Below are 19,276 nucleotides of genomic sequence, written 5' to 3'. Positions count from 1 at the left end.
GTGGGTGGCGATCTGGTAAACGCGTGTGCCTGTGGTGTTGCGCGAGGGGATGAATTGCTAACAATATTTTAATTATCTGAAGAAAACCAAACAGGAGCTTATTGTGTTGAATCATGTCAATACATTACTTTGATGCTTTAAAAAACAAGTTTAAAAATAAACTTAATGTTAAATTATCTTTTACAGTAAAAATTAATTTTAGTTATTTAAAAAATTTAATTATTTAATAATTTTATTTTTTACATTTGAAAAGAACAGATGCAGTACTTGCTCCGGGATGTCCCTGAGGCTGAGATGGGAGGGCAAGGGCTGACCCGCCTACTTCTTCCCAGAGGCCAGGGTCCCAGCCAAGTAGAAAGGCAGAAAAGAAACAGCAGTTACAAGTGTGCAATCCCTTCCTCCCCGCTCCCCCCACCCGCCACTTGGACTGAACAGAACCCAGAAAACTGAGGGAGAATCCGGCTGAGTGGGCCTGGAGTCTGCAGGGACGGGTTGAAACAACCTTCACTGGGCGTGGCCGGCGCCCCAACCTGGGAGGAATCAGTGTGAGATTCTGGCGCCACCTAGACGTCAGGGTGGGGATTGCAAGCAGAGCGGGGCCGGCGACTCCCGGGGAACTTTGGGCGTTTCATCCCTGGGTCGTATCCTGGGATGAGAGGCCCACGTCAGGCTGCCCCTCCCTTCAGATGGACACTGTGTGAGCGAGTGTAACAAGTGTAAAGTGTGGTTCTGAGGAGGGCCTGGGAGGGGACTGGAACCCCAGCCCTTGCCTAAGCCTCTTGTCTCCACCAGTCTGTGCTCCACCTTGGCTCAATGTGGCTTTTTAACACCATGCCAGAGTCTCACGAGCCTGGTGACCACTCATGACCTTCTTTCGAGACCTAATACCCATTCTTGCCCAGTCCCACCCCCCACCCAGCCCCTCTCAGGAGTGTTTTCTTGGGTGTGGTGCTGGCCTAGACCACGGGACCTGGGTGAAACCCCAGCTCTGACCCTGTACTGTCTGCACGGGTTTATTCCCACACGAGGAAGTTCCTTCTTCTGGGCTGGTATGGCCTTTGGCTCCTTCGTGTGTAAACTAGGGATCACGGTGGTGGTGGGCACCCCTGGGTGCCGGGCGGGAAGGGGCTGACATGTGCAGTAACACCAGTGCCCTCTCCGCCTGAGGGGCACTGCCCACCCACCCTCTCTCCTCCGCTGGACCGCCTGGGCCAGTCTTCTCCCCTCGTAGTCTCTGGCCAAGGAGCACGATCAGAAAGAGCCGCTGGGATTACACAGACGCGACCTCTCCCTTGTTCCTCACGGCCTCCCTGGAAGAGTCCATGAAAAGTTGTTGCAGACGGGCCATCTACTCTCCGCACAGGCGCTTTCTCTTCTCCCCATGGGTGTCGTCCCACAGAGACCAGGTGGCCTCCGCTGCCCCACTTTCGCCCCAACAAATCCAGACTCGCGCTTTCCTAACGCACAGCCTTCCCTGTCTTGCTCCCCACGCCCGTGGCACACCTGCCCCGGCTCTCTCCAGCGTCCGGACTCCCTCCCAGCAGCCCCGTTTATTTCCCCTGGGACATGGTGTAGTGTAGGTGACAGGGTCCATGGCCAACCATGCGTGGGGACAGCGCCTCCAGAGCAGGATTTGCTGTCACTGTGAGCCCTGGGCTCGTCCCCATAGGGTTCTACCTAGAAGCCCCCCGGGGGAGGCTGTCTCTGATCCGGTGAAGCAAGGCCAAGGGGAGGGGAGGGAAAGCCCTTCAGGAGTGCCACGGGCGGGATGTGCAGGGGGTGTAGGAGAGGAATGCCCCGAGGAAGCAGACAACGTCTGCAAGTAGGTGATATGTGTCCTTGGTCACTTTTTCCTGGCCCCGGGTCTCCCATTCCTTATGAGCCTACTACCTCTGCTAGACAAGACCCTGTTTCCCCAGATTTGACAGGTGTCGTGACTACCGTATGCTCTGTGATATCTTTGGGTCAAGGTTTCTGGTTTTACTTCCTTCCTGCGGTCTCCCCTCCCCTGACTATAAACACTTTCGCCGGTGCCACGGTCTGGAAGGCAGCTGTGTTTACCTTCCATCTTGGCAGAGAAGTTGAGGCCAGAAGCACAAGTACCAGGACACCCCCACCCCAGCTACATAGACCCATGAGAACCCTCAGATCTTTCCTAAATGCCCACCTTCTCCACTGGGCTCTGAGTTCCCAAGGGAAGGGGCTCTGCCTCTCTCCAGGTCTTAACACCCATCCCTGCGTCAGCACGCAGCACGCCCCACAAACAAGTGTTGGCAATGGACAGCTAGGGAGATGCCTTCTACTCTTAGCCGACTTAAAGTGTGTAAGAAGCAGCACTTTTGGGACTGGTGAGTAACTCATGGAATATCTGACACTGGAGAATTGCCCAGCAGTGAAAGGAGTGAGGCGGTTTTCTCTGTGTATTGAAATCCCTGTAAGCATGTAGAAGAAACTGGGAATCCTAAGTGCTTTGGAGGGAAAGGACATTAAGAGTAGGAGGGAACCCTGCTTTTTCACTGTATTACCTTTCATACTACTTAAATGTTTGTCATGTTGGTGATATTTTTCTACAACTTTTCCAGAAAAGCTTCATTTTAAAAAATTTGTAAAAGTTAAAGAAAAAATAAAAAGAGGAAAGGACTTCCCTGGTGGTCCAGTGGATAAGACTGCGCTTCCAAGGCAAGGGGCACAGATTCAATTCCTGGTTGGGGAACTAAGATCCCATATGCCACACCGAACTGCCAAAAAATAAAAATGAACAAAATAACAATAAGAACAATAAAATAACTTTTAAAAAGAAACAAAAAGAGAGGAGAAAGAAAGAATACAGAAAGGGGCCCCAAGCTATGGCAAAGCAGGGGAGAAGCCTAGAGGATTTTCAGGGCAGCTCCCTGTCTTGCAGTGGAAACTGTTTTCTTCCCAAATGGGGCTGAATTACTCAGTACCACTGTACGGTTTTTTTGTTGCCTTAGGGAGGAGGCAAATATTTTCTCTCTAACTTACTAATAAGGATGCTGTGAGCCAGGAGGTGACATCCAGGGCTTTGCTCGGGGTCTGAGCAAGAGGGACAGAATTATTTTTAGAACCCAAGTTCTCTGCTTCTAGCCCCTGAAGTCACGCTTCTCCCCTCCCTCCCACTCCCAGCTTTCTTGGTCTGCTCAAGACAACAGAACACTCCCCTCTCTTTAGCTCTTCTTCCCCTTCAGGAACTTCAAGATAACTGGGGCCTCTGCATAGAGGGAGTCTCTTCTTGGAAAACTGATCACCCTCATCCTTGATGTCTGTGGTCACTGTGGTTAGAAGTTAGATTAAAATGGGTCAGTTTTTCTTTTCCTTCTCCAACTTCGAGCCCTTTCCTAACTATGATGACATTTACTGGAAAACTTCACTCATAGCAAGTCATCTGCTTCTGCCACGGGCTCATGTATATACATGTTATTTTGCGAACTACAGGATAAACTTCTGAAGGGCAGGGAATTGCTTTAATCCCCAGAGGGCCTTGCTCGACGATGGACACATTGGAGAAGCCCTGTGAGAACTGTTATTACCAATAGCTCCCATCTATTGAGCATCTGTCTCCCACGTACAGATATCGTCTGCCTCCTTTTTTGTTCTTTTCCTACCACATGGATAGTATGCATTTTTCAACCCTTTAGCTGTATTTTGTGTTATTAAAAATAGATTTTTTCTCCTTTTTGAGCTGTGACCTTTCCTATTTAATACATTTCAAAAAGCTTTTCAATAAAGATGGTGTGGAGACTGAGACTCAGAGAGGGTCGGTGACTGGTCCCTGCCCTACATGGCTCCAAGGGGCTCAGCCAGCCCTCCTGCCTGAGTCCCAAGGTGCTGGGATTCTCCCTCTCCTGGGCTGACTTTTTCTTTTAAAAATATTTTTATTTACTTTGGTTGTGTGGGGTCTTGGCTGCTGTGTGCAGGCTTTTCTCTCGTTGTGGTGAGTGGGGGTAACTCGAGTTGAGATGCACGGGCTTTTCATCGCAGTGCTCCTTTTCGTGCAGAGCACAGGTTCTAGGGAACATGGGCTTCAGCAGTCGAGGCTCCCTGGCTCTAGGGCACAGGCTCAGTAGGTGTGGCGCATGGGCTTACTTGCTTCGAAGCACGTAGGATCTTCCTGGACTAGGGATTGAACCCATGTCTCTTGCAATGGCAGGTGGATTCTTTATCACTGAGCCACTGGGAATCCCTGCTGGGCTGATTTGAAGCCAGAAAGGTGCAGGTAGTGAGAAAAGTGAAGAAAACCTTGGAGGGTTTCTAGCTCCCCCTTCTACTCCCCTAAAGCCAGTCACCCTGAAATCTAGACCTTCCTGTTAAGCACTGACGTACGAAGATCCGCAGGGGCTTTGTTCTCATTCTACTTGTCCCTCCTGAGCAAGTTAATGCAAAGCCCACTTCAGATGTATACATAAACTTTTAATTGAATACAGCTGTCAGAATATAGGGCATTTTCCCTCAGTCAGTCAACCATATTTACCATGAGCCAGGCTTGTGAATACAGTGGCGAGTAAGACAAAGCCGCTGCCCTTGGGGGAACTGACAGGAAGAATCGACACATAAACACAGAAACAAACAAGAATTTCACAAAGTGATAGAAGTGAAGGAAATCGATCCCAGTTATCATGTAGAGGCAAGGGTAGAGGTGGTGGAGGTGGTGAGGAGGGGGCAGCTGGCTACTCAGGTGAGGTGACGGCCTTGATGTTTGCGCCATGACCTGAATCATAGGAAGTCAGCCTTTAGGCTGAGGGAACAGTTTTAGGACGAGGGAACAGCTAGGAGGCGGGAATGCGCTTGGTGCATTTGAAGGACAAAGTAGGGGTGGGGTGTGACTGTCTGATGCAGGGTGAACAAGAATGGAAGGGAGGAGGTTGGGTCTGGAGAGGTGGGCAAGGGCGTCAAGGGAGGAGGCTGTGTGCTCCTGTCGCTGAATGTGTCCATGTAGAACTTCAAGGATTCCTTATCCATCTTGGAGAAGTCCAGACAAGATGACCTCTCAGGGCCATCTCAGGTGAGGGGCAAGTGGGCTGCAATTTAAGTCAAGCACACTCTGATACTTTCCACCGTGTACCCGCCCTGTCTCAGCCACTCACTCCATTCTTCTGCAAAGCAGATAATTTTAAAAAATAAACAAAACATTGACTTAGGATTGGCTGAGAGATGGTTCCAGAGCCCACCCCATCCACTTTAAGAGGAGCTGCTAGATAGTTTTTCTCAAGGAGTAAGCAAGAGAGAAAAAGCAGGTAGTATTCAAACTGTACCAAGGAAAACAAAAGGGCAGAAGGGCTTCCTACCTTCACACAGTCCTGTTTGCAAATACCTGTGGCTGCTATGAATAAGACACTCCCCCTCTCTCTTCCTTTTCCTTTGTGGTCATGTGTAAAGGGTTTGTGGAGAAGAGTGCCATTGCCTGGAAAATCCCATGGACGGAGGAGCCTGGTAGGCTGCAGTCCATGGGGTCGCCAAGAGTCAGACAGGACTGAGCGACTTCACTTTCACTTTTCACTTTCATACATTGGAGAAGGAAATGGCAGTCCACTCCAGTGTTCTTGCTCGGAGAATCCCAGGGATGGGGGAGCCTGGTGGGCTGCCGTCTATGGGGTCGCACAGAGTTGGACACGACTGAAGTGACTTAGCAGTAAAGGGTTTGAATTTTGAAAAGGAAACAAGAACAACTCTGGCCAATTGATTCCTAGTTTTCAATCAAATTGTGTCACAGACCCCAAGGAAGTAGGCTCATCTTCATGAAAAGCAGCAATGGTTCTGAACAAGCAGTCTCAACTATGGGGATGCCCATCTGATACTACTTACAAAGAAAGAAAAATCTAGCCTAATCAGTGACTGTGGCCAGTCAGCAACAAGTTTCACCCAGGCCACACGATCAAAGAAGTGGGAATGAACATTCAAGTGCCCTGGCACTGCCAAGCAAATGAGAACTCGGTGGCTCTTTGACAACAAGCCGGAGCACGCTGAAGGATCCACAACCACATCCTGGAGGAACGATGTCTCATTATCAGGTCCTGGCTTCTTGGATGTGTAGGGTCAGCATGACTCTACATCTCAAGAGGGTTCCTGGAGCAGGCAAGGACCTTCCAGAGGTAAGAGTATCATTGGAAGAGGGACAGGAACACAATTCACACCTTCTCAATTCCCAGTTCACCAGTCACCCAAATGTTAGCAAGTTCTTCCAGTTCAGATGGCTGGCTAAAACTCTGGCCCATTTCATCTTCGGTAGAGAAGACATACCCGCCATCCTTTATGTTTTTCTCCACAGGATCCTAATTTTATTTGGAAAATAGCTTCTATTCAATATTTGGTTATGAAGATTATCTTTTATATATTTGGATTCGGTTAGTAATATTTGGTTAGGAATTTTGCATCTCTTTATGGAGGAGATTTCCATGTACTTTTTTCTTTTTTTTGTTAGGGTTATGGCAGCCTCATAAAATAATCCTATATGCCACAGAATAGCTCTTTATGTCTTTCTTCTTAACCTAATCGCAGTTCCCCGGAGAACACTTGCAATCTCTGCACACTAGGGCTCTAGGAGCCCAGTATGGCCGAGGATATTCAAAACGCAAATACCCACATAGGGTACTTTCATCTTCAGCTCAGTTTCTGACCTCCAGGCCATAAACTAGTTTTCTCTATGGAGAATAAATCTTGAATTGGCGCCTGCTGAGAGGGGGAGGGGCAAGCACCTAGCTACCCAAGGCAGGGAGGCAATCTAGCTTTCAGTAACCCTCTGATGCTAGCATATCTGAGCTTTGGGGGTGGGGGTGGGGTTGGGGGAGAGGGTTACACAGTGTAAACTGGTTTGCTTATCACTAGCTGTCTCCACTGTGAATCAGGATTCAACTTTTTCAGTTCTGCTAAATCTTTCAATGTCTCACTCTGCTTTTCAGTTTGCTTCTTCTCTCCCTTCTTCCCGGGGTTTGGGGATATATATCTTCCAAACAGGTCCCTTCACTGTCACTTCTGACAACATTAAGGGTATCTTATATTTTTCTACCTGCAGTATAATGGTAGCCTCCTCTCAACTTTTTTTGTGTGTGTCTGTACTTTTGCGGGGGATCAGTCTTACCCAATGTGTTAATTTGCTTTTCTTTTTTTTAAAGAGCCACTTGTAATATAAATGCAAAAGAGACAGTCTGTTTAGCGAATGGTGCTGGGGAAGTTGGACAGCTGCATGTAAATCAATGAATTCAGAATACACCCTCACACCATGCACAAAAATAAACTCAAAATGGCTTAAAGACTTAAACATAAGACACGACACCATAAAACTTGAAGACAGCATAAGCAACACATTCTCTGACATAAATCATATCAATGTTTTCTTAAGTCAGTCTCCCAAGGCAATAGCAATAAAACCAAAAATAAACAAATGGAACCTAATCAAACTTACAAGCTTTTGCATAGAAAAGGAAACTGTAAATGCAAAAAGAAAAAAAAAGACAACCTAAAGAATGGGAGAAAATATTTGCAAAATGATGCAACTGGCAAGAACTTAATCTCCAAAATATACAAACAGCTCATACAACTCAACAACAAGAAACAATCAAGCCAACTGAAAAATGGGCAGATGATCTATATAGACATTTCTCCAAAGAAGATCTACAGATAGCTGACAGGCACATGAAAAGATTCTCAACATCACTAATTATTAGAGAAATGCAAATCAAAACTACAGTGAGCTATCACTTCACACTGGTCAGAATGGCCATCATTAAAGTCTACAAGTAACAAATGCTATAGAGGGTGTGGAGAAAAGGAAAGCCCTCCCTCTCACACTGTTGGTGGGAATGTAAACTGGTGCAGCCACTGTGGAAAACAGTATGGAGTTTCCTCAAAAACACTGAAGAGTTGCCATAGGATCCAGCAATCCCACTCCTGGGCACATAACCAGACAAAACAGTAATTCAAAAAGATACAACCTAAGTGTCCACTGACAGATGAATGGATAAAGATGTGGTACATATATACAATAGAATACTCAGCTCAATTCAGTTGCTTAGTCGTGTCCGACTTCCTGCGACCCCATGGACTGCAGTACGCCAGGCTTCCCTGTCCATCGTCGACTCCAACAGAATACAACAGTAAAATACTACTCAGCCATAAAAATGAATGAAACAGTGCCATTTGCAGCAACATGGATGCCATGAGAGATCATCACACGAAGTGAAGTCAGAAAGAGAAAAATACTGCATGGGATCGTTTATATGTGGAACATGGCGCAAATGAACCTACGTACAAAACAGAAACAGACTCACAGACGTAAGAGAACAGACTTGCAGTTGCCAAGGGGAAGGGCAGAAAGGAAAGGGGCGGACTGAGAGTTTTGGGTTAGTTGATGCAAACCATTACATTTAGAATGGATAAACAACAACAAAGGAAAATAAAGATAAAATCCATCAGGTAAAAAAAAAATTCCATTTCACAATTTGCTTTTTTCTGAAACATTTAAGCCTTTTTATGGACATTGAAATTATTGACCCGTTTAGGTTTCTATCTTATTTTGGACACAGTACTTTTCCTGTGTTTTCTTTCTCTCCACTATCTTGTTTATATATATATTCTTGACGGGAAAGTACATCCTGTTTTATTTTCGTAGTTTATCTGGAAACTTCTAGCACATACAATAAGCATAGCAAAGCCTAAAGTTAATCAATGTACTTATCTTCTTCCTGAATGACATTAAGGACTTTAGAGTATGTATGCTTATTCTAATCATCTCCCTCGTTACCTATTTTTATGTATTTTGGTCTTATCTTTTTTGGAACTGTGTAAGACTTCCCAGAGTCACTTCCTGTTTAGATGGTGCACGTTTATCACTTTCTTCAATTCTACATTCCTTTGTTGAATTTTAGAACTTCTGTATTAAGAGATCACTGTTGTTCTGCTTCGGAAACAATTTTTGACTGAGATAGTCTTTTATTTCACCTCTTTTCTTCAAAGACAGTTTTGCTCAGTATGGAATTCTAGGTTCATGGTTAATTTCTAATTGTCCTTTGAAGGCACTTTTCACCGTCTTTTGACATACATAGTTGCTGATGAGAAGTCAGCAGTCAATCTCATTGTCTTTTCTTTGAAGGCAATCTGTGTCGTTTCTTCCTGGATACCTTTAAGATTTGTTCTGAGGTTTCGCCATGATGTGTCTGGAAATGGATTTATCCTGCTTGGAACAGGATTACTAGAATACTGTAAACACTGATTAACACTTGAGCCTGTAACTAATGTTATCTTGGAAAGTCCTGTGACAAACAATATTCCATGCTAGAACTGAGAAGATTCTTTCAAAGCCTGAAAGGTAGGGGACTCAGGCACTGAGAGAAATGTTGATTAGGATGCTGTATTTCTTTGCTTTCAGTGAGAGAGAGGCCAGTCTTAATAAAATACATACTCTTCAGCCCACTCTAAGGCTGGACCCGGCCGGGCCTTACTTCCCACTCTTGGACTGACCCTGTTGCTTGGAGAAATGATGGTTAAGCAGCAGAGGCACCAGCTCTCCTAAACATGGTGCCTAGAAGCCCTCTGCGGAAGCCAGCAAGGATCCGCACAGGCTGGGAAGGATCCCACATCCCACAGAGAAGCCAAGGCGGAGACACTCTGAACCATCATGCTGTCTCTTCACTTTCGAGAACACAAGCCACCTGGCTACTTTCCTTTATAGCCAAATAAACACACACTTCTTAGGTCAAATAAGCCAACACACTCTCATTTAGCAAAGTGTTTTATTCAAAAGCTTCTCAGCACCATCTAGTTGTCAGAAAGAATGGAGGATATCCCCTTTTTGCGCCCACCCAACTCCCAATTCCAGAGGCAGAAGCTGAACCATTTGGCGAGAGCTCCCTCTAATGATTATAATTCAGATCATGATAAGGTTTTGGTTGTTCTCTCACCCACTTTGCCTGACCCTCTACTTAACTTAACCACGACTCAAGTAGAGCCGTGTTCTCCACAGTTCAGAACACCTGGAAGGAATCATGTCAGTTTTGATCAACCTCCCATTCCTGGGCTATTCGAGGCACACAGAATTACCTTGACAAAAACTGAATTCAGTGAATGCTACCTCAGAGGAGCAGTGACACTGCCAGGCAGCATGCAGTTTTGAGAGCTCAAATATTAGGGCACCCTCCCCCCACACTACTCTAGGAACAAGGAGCACTAAGACTGCTTTCTCTCCACACACCTCAATTGCTCGTCCTCTCCTGCCTTATCAACACAGACACAGAACCATACCGGTGTGACAGAGTTAAGACAAACAATTACATCTGATTAAAATGCTAAGAGATCCTGAGCTGCTGGAGATGAGGAGAGTAGATAGTGTGACCTGATCTTTCCCTTTTTTTCTTTAAGAATATTTTGTTTCAGCATAAAGCACACTTTCCCAAAGAGGTTCCTGGAGTAGAAATCCAAGAGTCTGACTGTGTCCCGTGGGAACACACAGTCACCTATGTCACTTTGGCTTCAGTCCCTGGATCTGTCCTTTGCAGCTACTTCAGGTCCCACGAGAAGAGGAAAAGCTGGAGGCAACATCACTTGGCCAAAGCACCCATGGGGTCCCAGGCTGGCAGGACAATGGGTTCCTGCTCTAGTACAGCTAGCACCTCTTCAGGGACATGCTTCTTGTCCACCACCACTTCGTAGACGTACTCAGAGAACCACTCATCCGTCATGCACAGGTAACCTGGAGAAGAGAACAGAAGCCTCATGAATCCAGAGGGCAAGGGGCAAAGAGGAAAAACCTGACTGGCACCATGATAAAATCTTTTACAAAGCTATCATTTGTACATGTTTTTCAGCTTTCCCATCTGTAATTTCATTTAATCTGATTATTTTTAAAATTTTTATTTATCTATTTTTAGCTGCACTGGGTCTTTGTTGTTGCACGCAGGCTTTCTCTAGTTGCGGCAAGCACGGCTACTGTTTGTTGTGGTGTGCAGGCTTCTCGTTGAGATGGCCTCTCTTGTTCTGGAGCATGGGCTTTAGGTGCGTAGACTTCAGCAATTGTGGTCCTTGGGCTCTAGAGCTCAGGCTCAGGAATTATGGTCATAGGCCCAGCTGCTCTGTAGCATGTGGGATCTTCTCGGACCAGGGATTGAACTCCTGTCCCCTGCAGTGGCAGGCAGATTCCTAACCAATGGACCACCAGGGAAGCCCCCTGGTGAAGTCTTATTAGCAATCTACAAAGCAGACAGGACAGCAGGGGAACGTTTTTACCAGTTAGAAAACCTGGGGCTCAGAGTAACTAAGTGATGAGCCCAGGTTACATGGGTGAAGTTCAGAGCTGGGTCTTGGACCGAAGATCCTGTGCTATTCCACTGCTCAGGCTGCCTCACTGAGGGTGAGTCAATGACCCTGAAGGTAGGTGGAAATGTTTCTTGTTCACACAGCCATATGTTGGGGGTTAATCTCTAGGATCAGAAGGGCAAGCATACCCATCCACCTTCTCAGCATCACTGGCTGTTTTCTCTCATTCCTCTCTACCATAAATTTCTACCCAACACTCAGCTAAGCCATCAGGGGAATCCTGATGCGGTCTGGTCCAGGGAGCCACTTATTTGCAGATGATACTGTGTAAGTATGTGCTTTCTCAGGAGGAAATCTGTGGTGAAGAAGAGACAGTCGCTGGACCTATATTCCTTGCTGAGGCCCTGGGATTTATGGATCTCTCCAGTGGTAGGAATGAACAGGGGCACAGCAGTACTAATACCCCAGACTGAGGCTTATCTGAGAAAAAGTGTGGTGTCATCAGGTATCTGGTGACAGATACCTGCCTTTTCCCATCAGGGAGACCATCCCAGGCTCCACTAGTGGTGGTAGGCTCAATTGCTTTAATCACGTCTGATTCTTTGTGACCCTATGGACTGTAGCCCACCAGGCTTCTCTATTCATGGGATTCTCTGGGCAAAAATACTGAAGTGGGTTGCCATTTCCTCCTCCAGAGGATCTTCCTGACCCAAGGATCAAACCTGTGTCTCTTATGTCTCCTAGCACTGGGAGGTGGGTTCTTTACGACCAGCACCACCTGGGAAGCCCATAGGCTCCACTAGGACACCATAAATTCCTCTTCAGGATCATACCACTACCAAACTGAAATGGGAAAACATTTCACCTGAGCCATTGCTAACACAAAGAGTGAAATTAAGGCAAGAGATGAAAGTGTGTGTATTTAAAATAAGGATGGGCCATGGAGAAAGCAGAGGAAACAAGTGTGTACCTACACAGGTTACTACCTACACGCCGAGCACTCACAGTAACTAGCAATCTTCATCATTGTCTTACCATAGCTGGCACCTGCTATATACTAGATACTTGAGCCATTTTTTCTCTGCAAGTGTGCAAATCTAGGTCTGTGCTATATCACTTTCCACTACAGAGGACCAAGAGAGGGAGAAGAGGTAGGTGTTCCTCAGGTGGTCCTCTAGTACATTGGTTCCCAAACTTCTTGGCCCCAGGCTCACAACTGTGCACTTAAAAACTACCGAGGACTCTAAAAAGTTGTTGATATGGGTTATACTTAATGATGTTAACCACATTAAAAATTAAAATAGAAAGCTAAAAATATTGATTCACTTAGGAAAAAATAATTATATCCTCCAATACAAAATAAAGTCTAGTAAGGAAAGTAGCATTACTTTGTGATGCAGAAGACAGCTGAATTCTTCTATCTGCTTCTGTGTGCAGTCTGCTGCAACTGTTCTTTTGGATGAAGCAGAAGAAGCAAATCTGGCCTCATGCAGATATGCTGTCAGAGGAAGGAAGACCTTGTAGATGTCCTAGGAGGGTCCCAGGGACCTGGCAGGGGTCCTCAGGGCCCACTCTGAGAACTGCTGCTCTAAAAGCAAGGCTGATTTAAATAATTAAAAGGCAACGGGATGGTAAGTCTACTTTTATAAACTAAATGGTACGACAGAGGACATCATTTAACTTGAAAACAGGACTGCTCCGGGGAGCTCCTCTCTGCTGCACTCTGCCCCTCCCTGACAGGAGTCAAGGCAGCTCATCCTGACATGGCACTGTGTGTTTGCCCTCTCCAGAAAATGCCAGGAGAAGTGCGCAAGCACTCATGCCAAGTCAGATCACGACAATCCCCTCATGATCCAGTGCTCCATTCTCAACAGCAGACACCGGGAAGCACACACACAAACATTCCCAAGTCCCTGGCCTCTCACATCACCCACATCACTGCCACTGAGTTCCAGCAGCCAAAGCTTGGTCAGTTGAAGGGCCAGCCGGTACCATTTCTTGTTGCATCCTAAGTAAATGCTTTCTGAGAAAAAGTTTCAGCATCTGCCTTGCCGATGAGGAGTTTTCAGCGGGCAGGAGACCAGGCTACCAAGTGCCACACCATCTGAGACATTAGGCATCCTTCCCCTCACCCTAATGCTCGCTGAATAAATCCTGAGAGGGGCTTGGGGCAGGCAGAGAGGCAGGTGAAGGATGGAGGCAGAGTCATGTAATAAAGTTCTGTGTCCTTTCAACAATACTATCATCACACAATCAAATGAGTCTTCAAAAAATGCCCGGAGAAAATGGACAATAAGTACATCTACGCTATCTTGTTCCAAAAGCAGGAGATAAGATTAAGTCCTCACAAATTAAAACTCCTATCGATTGTAATCCACCCTTTCAGGGTCCCCGCCAAGAGGACCTGCCTTGATTAGTCTCTCTCTTCAGGATATGAGTTCTCTGGGGGCCCACAAAACCTCACAGTCTAGGTGGCTGCCGAGTAATTGCACCCTGGGTAGATAATGACCTTGTGGCTGCTGTAACTGTTGATACTGCGTGTCCTGGAGTTTGACTGAGAAGATTAGGATCAGTGTGTCTGAAACCCAAGTGAGTGCTGTGGAAAGGAGCAGCAAGGTGCCCACTCAGGCAGGATTAGAGTGGCCATCTTGATCTGAGGAAAGGTGCAGCTTCTAGCCCTCATGTACCTTGGCCACTAGAAACCAGCGTTCCCCAAAGACCAAAGAAACAAACAAAAAAGGAAAACAAAAATCTGCCCCAAGGATCCTGGCGTTGCATTCAGGGAAACAAATGGACAAACAGATAAAGAAAGTCAGCTTTAGGGACTAAGGTGAAATTAAATTTTGTTTAAACATTAAATGTCTTGCTTACACGCAAGAAATAAAATAAAGAAAGGAAGAGGAAGAAATAAAATAAGTGAACAGTCCCTCAAAGACACTGGCAATGTTTCTGTATCTGTTAAGAGAAAGAGCAGCATGGGTCTGTAAAGGGAGAAATAGCATCTGTAGATACAGCTCTAGACAGGTTAGGCCTAATGCACTCAGAAACAGAAGGGATTCCAATGGGTTCATTTAAGGGAAAGAAAAACTTTACCTTAAGAAATTAGTTTTCTGAAATCCTACTAAAGATCTAAGTTTTAAACCTTTCAGACATAAATTAAGGTGATAAATATATTATTATTTATAAATGAGAAATGTTTTGCTTTGTTCTATGAAATATTTCACCTCACTAACAAAACTATTTGTGGTTCAATTTTTGTTGTTGTTGCTATTTTTAAAAAAGGTATAACAAAATCAAGTTACTGTTCTGCTGTGATGAATCTGTCTGGCAGCCTGAACCTAAGGAAGCCAGACGACTGAGGCCTCATTAAGTCACTGCCAATCTTTCACTTGATGCTGATAACTGAGGGCTGAAGAAAGGCTCCCAGAAAGGGAAGGAAAGCCTCACTGATACTTGTCTCATATTTCAAACTTCCTAATAAATAGTGAGAAATCACTCTGCAAAATATTAATCAGTCATTTAAAATGAAGTTGCAAAGACTATGCAGTAACATGGAAAAATGTTTAAGTGATAAAAGTATATAAAAATATATCCTTCATAACTATGTTAAAATTCCAAATACACAGGGGGACAAAACATGAAAAACAATGATAATTTTATATCCCGGGGTAGGTGATTTTCCCTTCAAAATTCTGAAATATTATATTGCTTTTTGACTCCTTAAAGATTATCCAAATTTAATGCTCCTTATAAAAAAATCTTGTAAGGGCAGAGGGAGGAAGATGATAAAACGAAAGAAGAGGGGCAGAAGGAAGAGGTGGATGAAAAGAAGACAAATACACATTTTAAAACTGCCTACAATCCCACCATCCTGGGTTAGACCCTGTGCGTGAGTGTGTGCTAAGTTGTTTCAGTTGTGTCTGACTCTGTGTGACCCCACGGACTACAGCTAGCCCACCAGGCTCCTCTATCCATGGGATTCTCCAGGCAAGAATACTGGAGTGGGTTGCCATGCCCTTGTCCAGGGCATCTTCCCAACCCAGGGATCGAACCTGCCTCTCTTATATCTCCTGCATTGGCAGGCAGGTTCTTTACTACTAGCACCACCTGGGAAGCTCAGGTTAGGCCCTAGTTAGATTTTTATGTCCTGGAGAAGGAAATGGCAATCCACTTCAGTACTCTCGCCTGGAAAATCCCATGTACATCCTCTGATAAAAACTTATATGCATAGACGCTATACGTTTAATAAAAATGAGACAGCATAATATTCTTATACCACAGAGTATCACATATGCTGTTTTCCAATATTGCTCTTTTCATATTAATAAAAAAACTATCTACACTATAATTTTTAAGTGCTGAATTTATGAGTAAAACCAAAATGTGTTTACCCTACTGTTGGAATCTGAATTATTTTTTCATGCTTAGAAACAACATTGCTATAAACAATTTTGTAATTAAACCTCTGTGTACATCCTTAATCATCTACTTAATTTCTTTATGTCCTTATCAATAGTGGCTATATATAATTACAACTTTCTTTTTGGGTCCAATCTGAACTTTTGTCTGTGGGTGCTTGCTATTCAGCTTTCTTTTGTAAAGAGTCTGTTTGGGACCTCTGCAGAATTTTAACTGGTATGTTTGCCATTTTCACAGTGATCAGTAATAGGACCCTCTATATTAATATAATGATTGCAAACATTTTTCCTATTATGTAATTTGCCTTCTAATTTAGTTGATGATGTTTTCTAGTATACTAAATTTGTTTTGTTTTTTATGAAGTCAAATTTATCAATCTTTTCCTTTATGGCTTCTAAGTTTTTTTTTGTTATGTTTGTAAACATTTTTGTTTGATGTTTCCACATCAGTAGTTTCATTATCTTGCATTGTCTGGATGTGCCATAGTTTAACCAGTTTGACCACCAATACTTTGGCCACCTAATGCGAAGAACTGACTCCTTAGAAAAGACCCCAAGGCTGGGAAAGATTGAAGGCAGGAGGAGAAGGGGACAACAGAGGATGAGACGGTTGGATGGCACCACTGACTCGATGGACATGAGTCTGAGCAATCTCTGGGAGTTGGTGATAGAGAAGCCTGGCATGCTGCAGTCCTTGAGGTCACAAAGAGTCGGACACAACTGAGCGACTGGACTGAACTGATAAACATTTCCCTGCTATTATATTGAAAGAAAAAAATGAAAGCAAAGTAGGGTAAGTGGTAAGAAAATGTAAGAAACACAGTCTCAATGAAAACCACTCATTAAGGCCTAGACACAACTATGAACACACGTAATTTCATAGGTAATTAAGTAGTAACAGTCTGTCAACCACTTCTGTTAGTTACCCACTGTGTAAAGCATGCCTTACATTTGTATGGAGTATGCTACAAATATACCAAATGACACAACTCCTATGGAATGGGAAAAATTTGAGTGCCTTTGCCCTCTTCACTAAGCAATGCCATTTCTGGAATTTCATCCTGCAGACACACAGTACCTGCATGCGCACCGTATGCATGTAATCCTGTACAACAAAAGCTAACACTTACTCAGCTTGGGCTTCCCTGGTGGCTCAGCGCTACAGAACATCTCTGCCAACGCAGGAGCTGCACATTCAATCCCTGCGTCAGGGAGATCCCTTGGAGAAGAAAATGGCAACCCACGCCAGTGTTCTTGCCTGGGAAATCTCATGGATAGAGAAGCCTGGTGAGCAACAGTTCATGGGGTCCAAAAGTCTGATATGACAGCAACTAAATAACAACAACATTTAGCTCTTTCTATTGTCAGGCACTGTTCTGAGCACTGTATGATAAACTCAGTGCAATACTGCTTGTAATAGCAAAAGCCTGGATGCAACCCAAGCTCCATCAGTAAGGGAACTGGTTAAGTAAACTACGGTACATCCAGACAATGCAAGATAATAAAACTGTACTGATGTGGAAACGTACTGACAGGCCTCCGAGACACGCTGAGTGAAGTAAGAAGGAGCTGCAGAGTGGGGAGATAAGATGTGCTGCCTTCGGTGCACTAGAACACACTGGGAAGTCATATCAGAAATGAAGAGAATGAGAGCCTGAAACACGCAGGAGGTGGAAGGAATACAGAGGGACAGAGATGGAAACAAGACTCCTCTTTATATATTTCTTTGTATTTTGATTTTGGAACAGTATAACTTTATTATTTAGTAAAAGAATTATACCCTAGTAAGCAAAATGAAACAAAAACACACAGGTAGCTCTGTAGGGAACTTATACTTCAAAGTGCAATTTTATATCCACTATCTATTCTTATTTCAATTTTAATCCTCACAGCAACACTATGAGGTAGGCGGGGTTGGTATGAGTTGTTTAAAGTCACAGCTGGTAAGTAAAGCCCGTACTCAAATCCAGGTCTTAACTTCAAATTCAGTCTTTTCCATGGGGCTCAGCTTCCTCCAAAAGAGTACTCAGTGGCAGAGAGAGTGGCAGGTAGGTATCCTCTGGCCAACAGATACCACGTAATCTAGTTTCTAATCCAGGCACTGTCTGGAACCAATTCCATCTGCCCACACACCCTACACTGATGGTCAGGCGCCCAGGTTTTGCCGGTTTTGTTTATGAGGCATTTTGTCTCTTTAAATCAAAGAGATGTCCTGTGTTTTAAGTGCATTTGCTTAGAAGGCTGGAGAACAGGATGGGCTGGACGTTTTGGAAAGAAAACCTACCGCTTGAGACAGATACCTGGACAGGGATCTGAGGAGAGGCCTCTTTTTCCCCCAGGCCAAACACCAAAGTCTGGCTCTGTGGTGCGCGTACACTCAGGATCCTGAACCTTTTGCTGAGAAGGGAAGGGCTACTCTTATAGCTGGGTATTTCCTGTGGCCTCATTCAGAAACAAAGGCTATGGAAGATTCCATCTCCCTGGTAAGAAGGCAGAGTGGAAAATGTGTTTGGGAAAGAGGGTTGTTTTGGTTTGTGGGTTGCATTTTTTTAAAAACCATCAAACCACAACAAAGTTCAGTCTGCAGAAGTGCACACTTCCTGAGGAAGTGCCCGCTCCTAAGGAGCCCAGAAGAAGCCTGTCCACTTCTGGGCTGAGGAGAGAGGGCAACAGCCAGTCTGACTGTTTTGTTTCCCTGGACTGTGAGCACTATCCAGGCTCACAGTCACAGTCTGAGATCACACAAAATCCTGCCAGCATCTCCGATATTGGACAGGAGGAGAAAACACAAATTCAGGTGTCATCCAAGGGTCTGTTTTCTTGCCAAAACTTAATGACTTCTCTCTGACCCCAAACACTTCTACTCCTATTTGTTTCAGGCAAAGCCAGCTTTTTGCTCTTTCCTCAAAAGCTCCATGGATGACAGGCCACGTTATTTCTTGGCCCCACGCCTCGGATCTGCCTGAAGCACTCTACAGGTCAAGAGCGATGCTTCTCAGCCCCCTTCTCCTTGGCTGGCCTCCCACGTCCTTTCCCAAAACACCCACAACCCAAGCATCTTTCCTAAAACTCTGCTCACCTCTGAAGGATTGGTAAGGAGCCTCCTCAGTTCCAATCACTCATCGTCTCTCCTGTAGTTTATCCCCTATGTTATTGTGCATTCATTCTCATATTTGTGTTTTACATATGTGTTCTTATAGTCAGTTACAAACAACATACGGAGCAAGATTTACAGCCTAATGGTCCCAGCTCAATACCCAGCCTGCCCACTCCCCATTCCTAGCGTGTGGAGGAAGCAAGTACACTGTGTTCCTGGCACGGCACTAACAGCACAGTGGGCGTCAACCTCCCTCCACTAAAGGGTCCAAACCTGCTCTAAAGCCCAGTCCCAAAGCCTCCCCGCTTATTTCTGGCTGCCCCACTGCAGCGCTATTTCCCACCGAGTTCTCCCTGACGTCACCTAGTCCTGTGACTTCAGTAACCTCAGCTTCAATGTCTTTCTATTGTCTCCCCACTGAGGGGGCTCTCCCCAGCTCCTCCTCTTCTGTCACCTGCCTTCTGGGAGAAATCACCCCTTCTCTGGCTTTTCTTGGTCT

At 45.1% G+C, this 19,276-nt stretch overlaps 1 protein-coding gene across 2 annotated transcripts in view; it reads right to left on the bottom strand.

Annotated features, from left to right (window-relative positions):
* Positions 1 to 9,724: 9,724 nt before the first annotated feature.
* Positions 9,725 to 19,276, bottom strand: part of BLMH (bleomycin hydrolase) — a 41,172-nt gene continuing 31,620 nt past the window's right edge. For both annotated transcript variants that reach the window (XM_040243832.1, XM_040243833.1), the window contains exon 12: positions 9,725 to 10,699. In XM_040243832.1, coding sequence (XP_040099766.1) covers positions 10,548 to 10,699 — 152 coding nt within the window. In that variant the 3' untranslated portion in view covers positions 9,725 to 10,547. The remainder of the gene's footprint in view (positions 10,700 to 19,276) is intronic.

Source organism: Oryx dammah, unplaced genomic scaffold (genome assembly GCF_014754425.2).
Source record: "Oryx dammah isolate SB20612 unplaced genomic scaffold, SCBI_Odam_1.1 HiC_scaffold_8, whole genome shotgun sequence".
Taxonomy (NCBI): domain Eukaryota; kingdom Metazoa; phylum Chordata; class Mammalia; order Artiodactyla; family Bovidae; genus Oryx; species Oryx dammah.
Note: the sequence above shows the minus strand (reverse complement) of the source record. Positions and strands in the feature narration are given on the sequence as shown.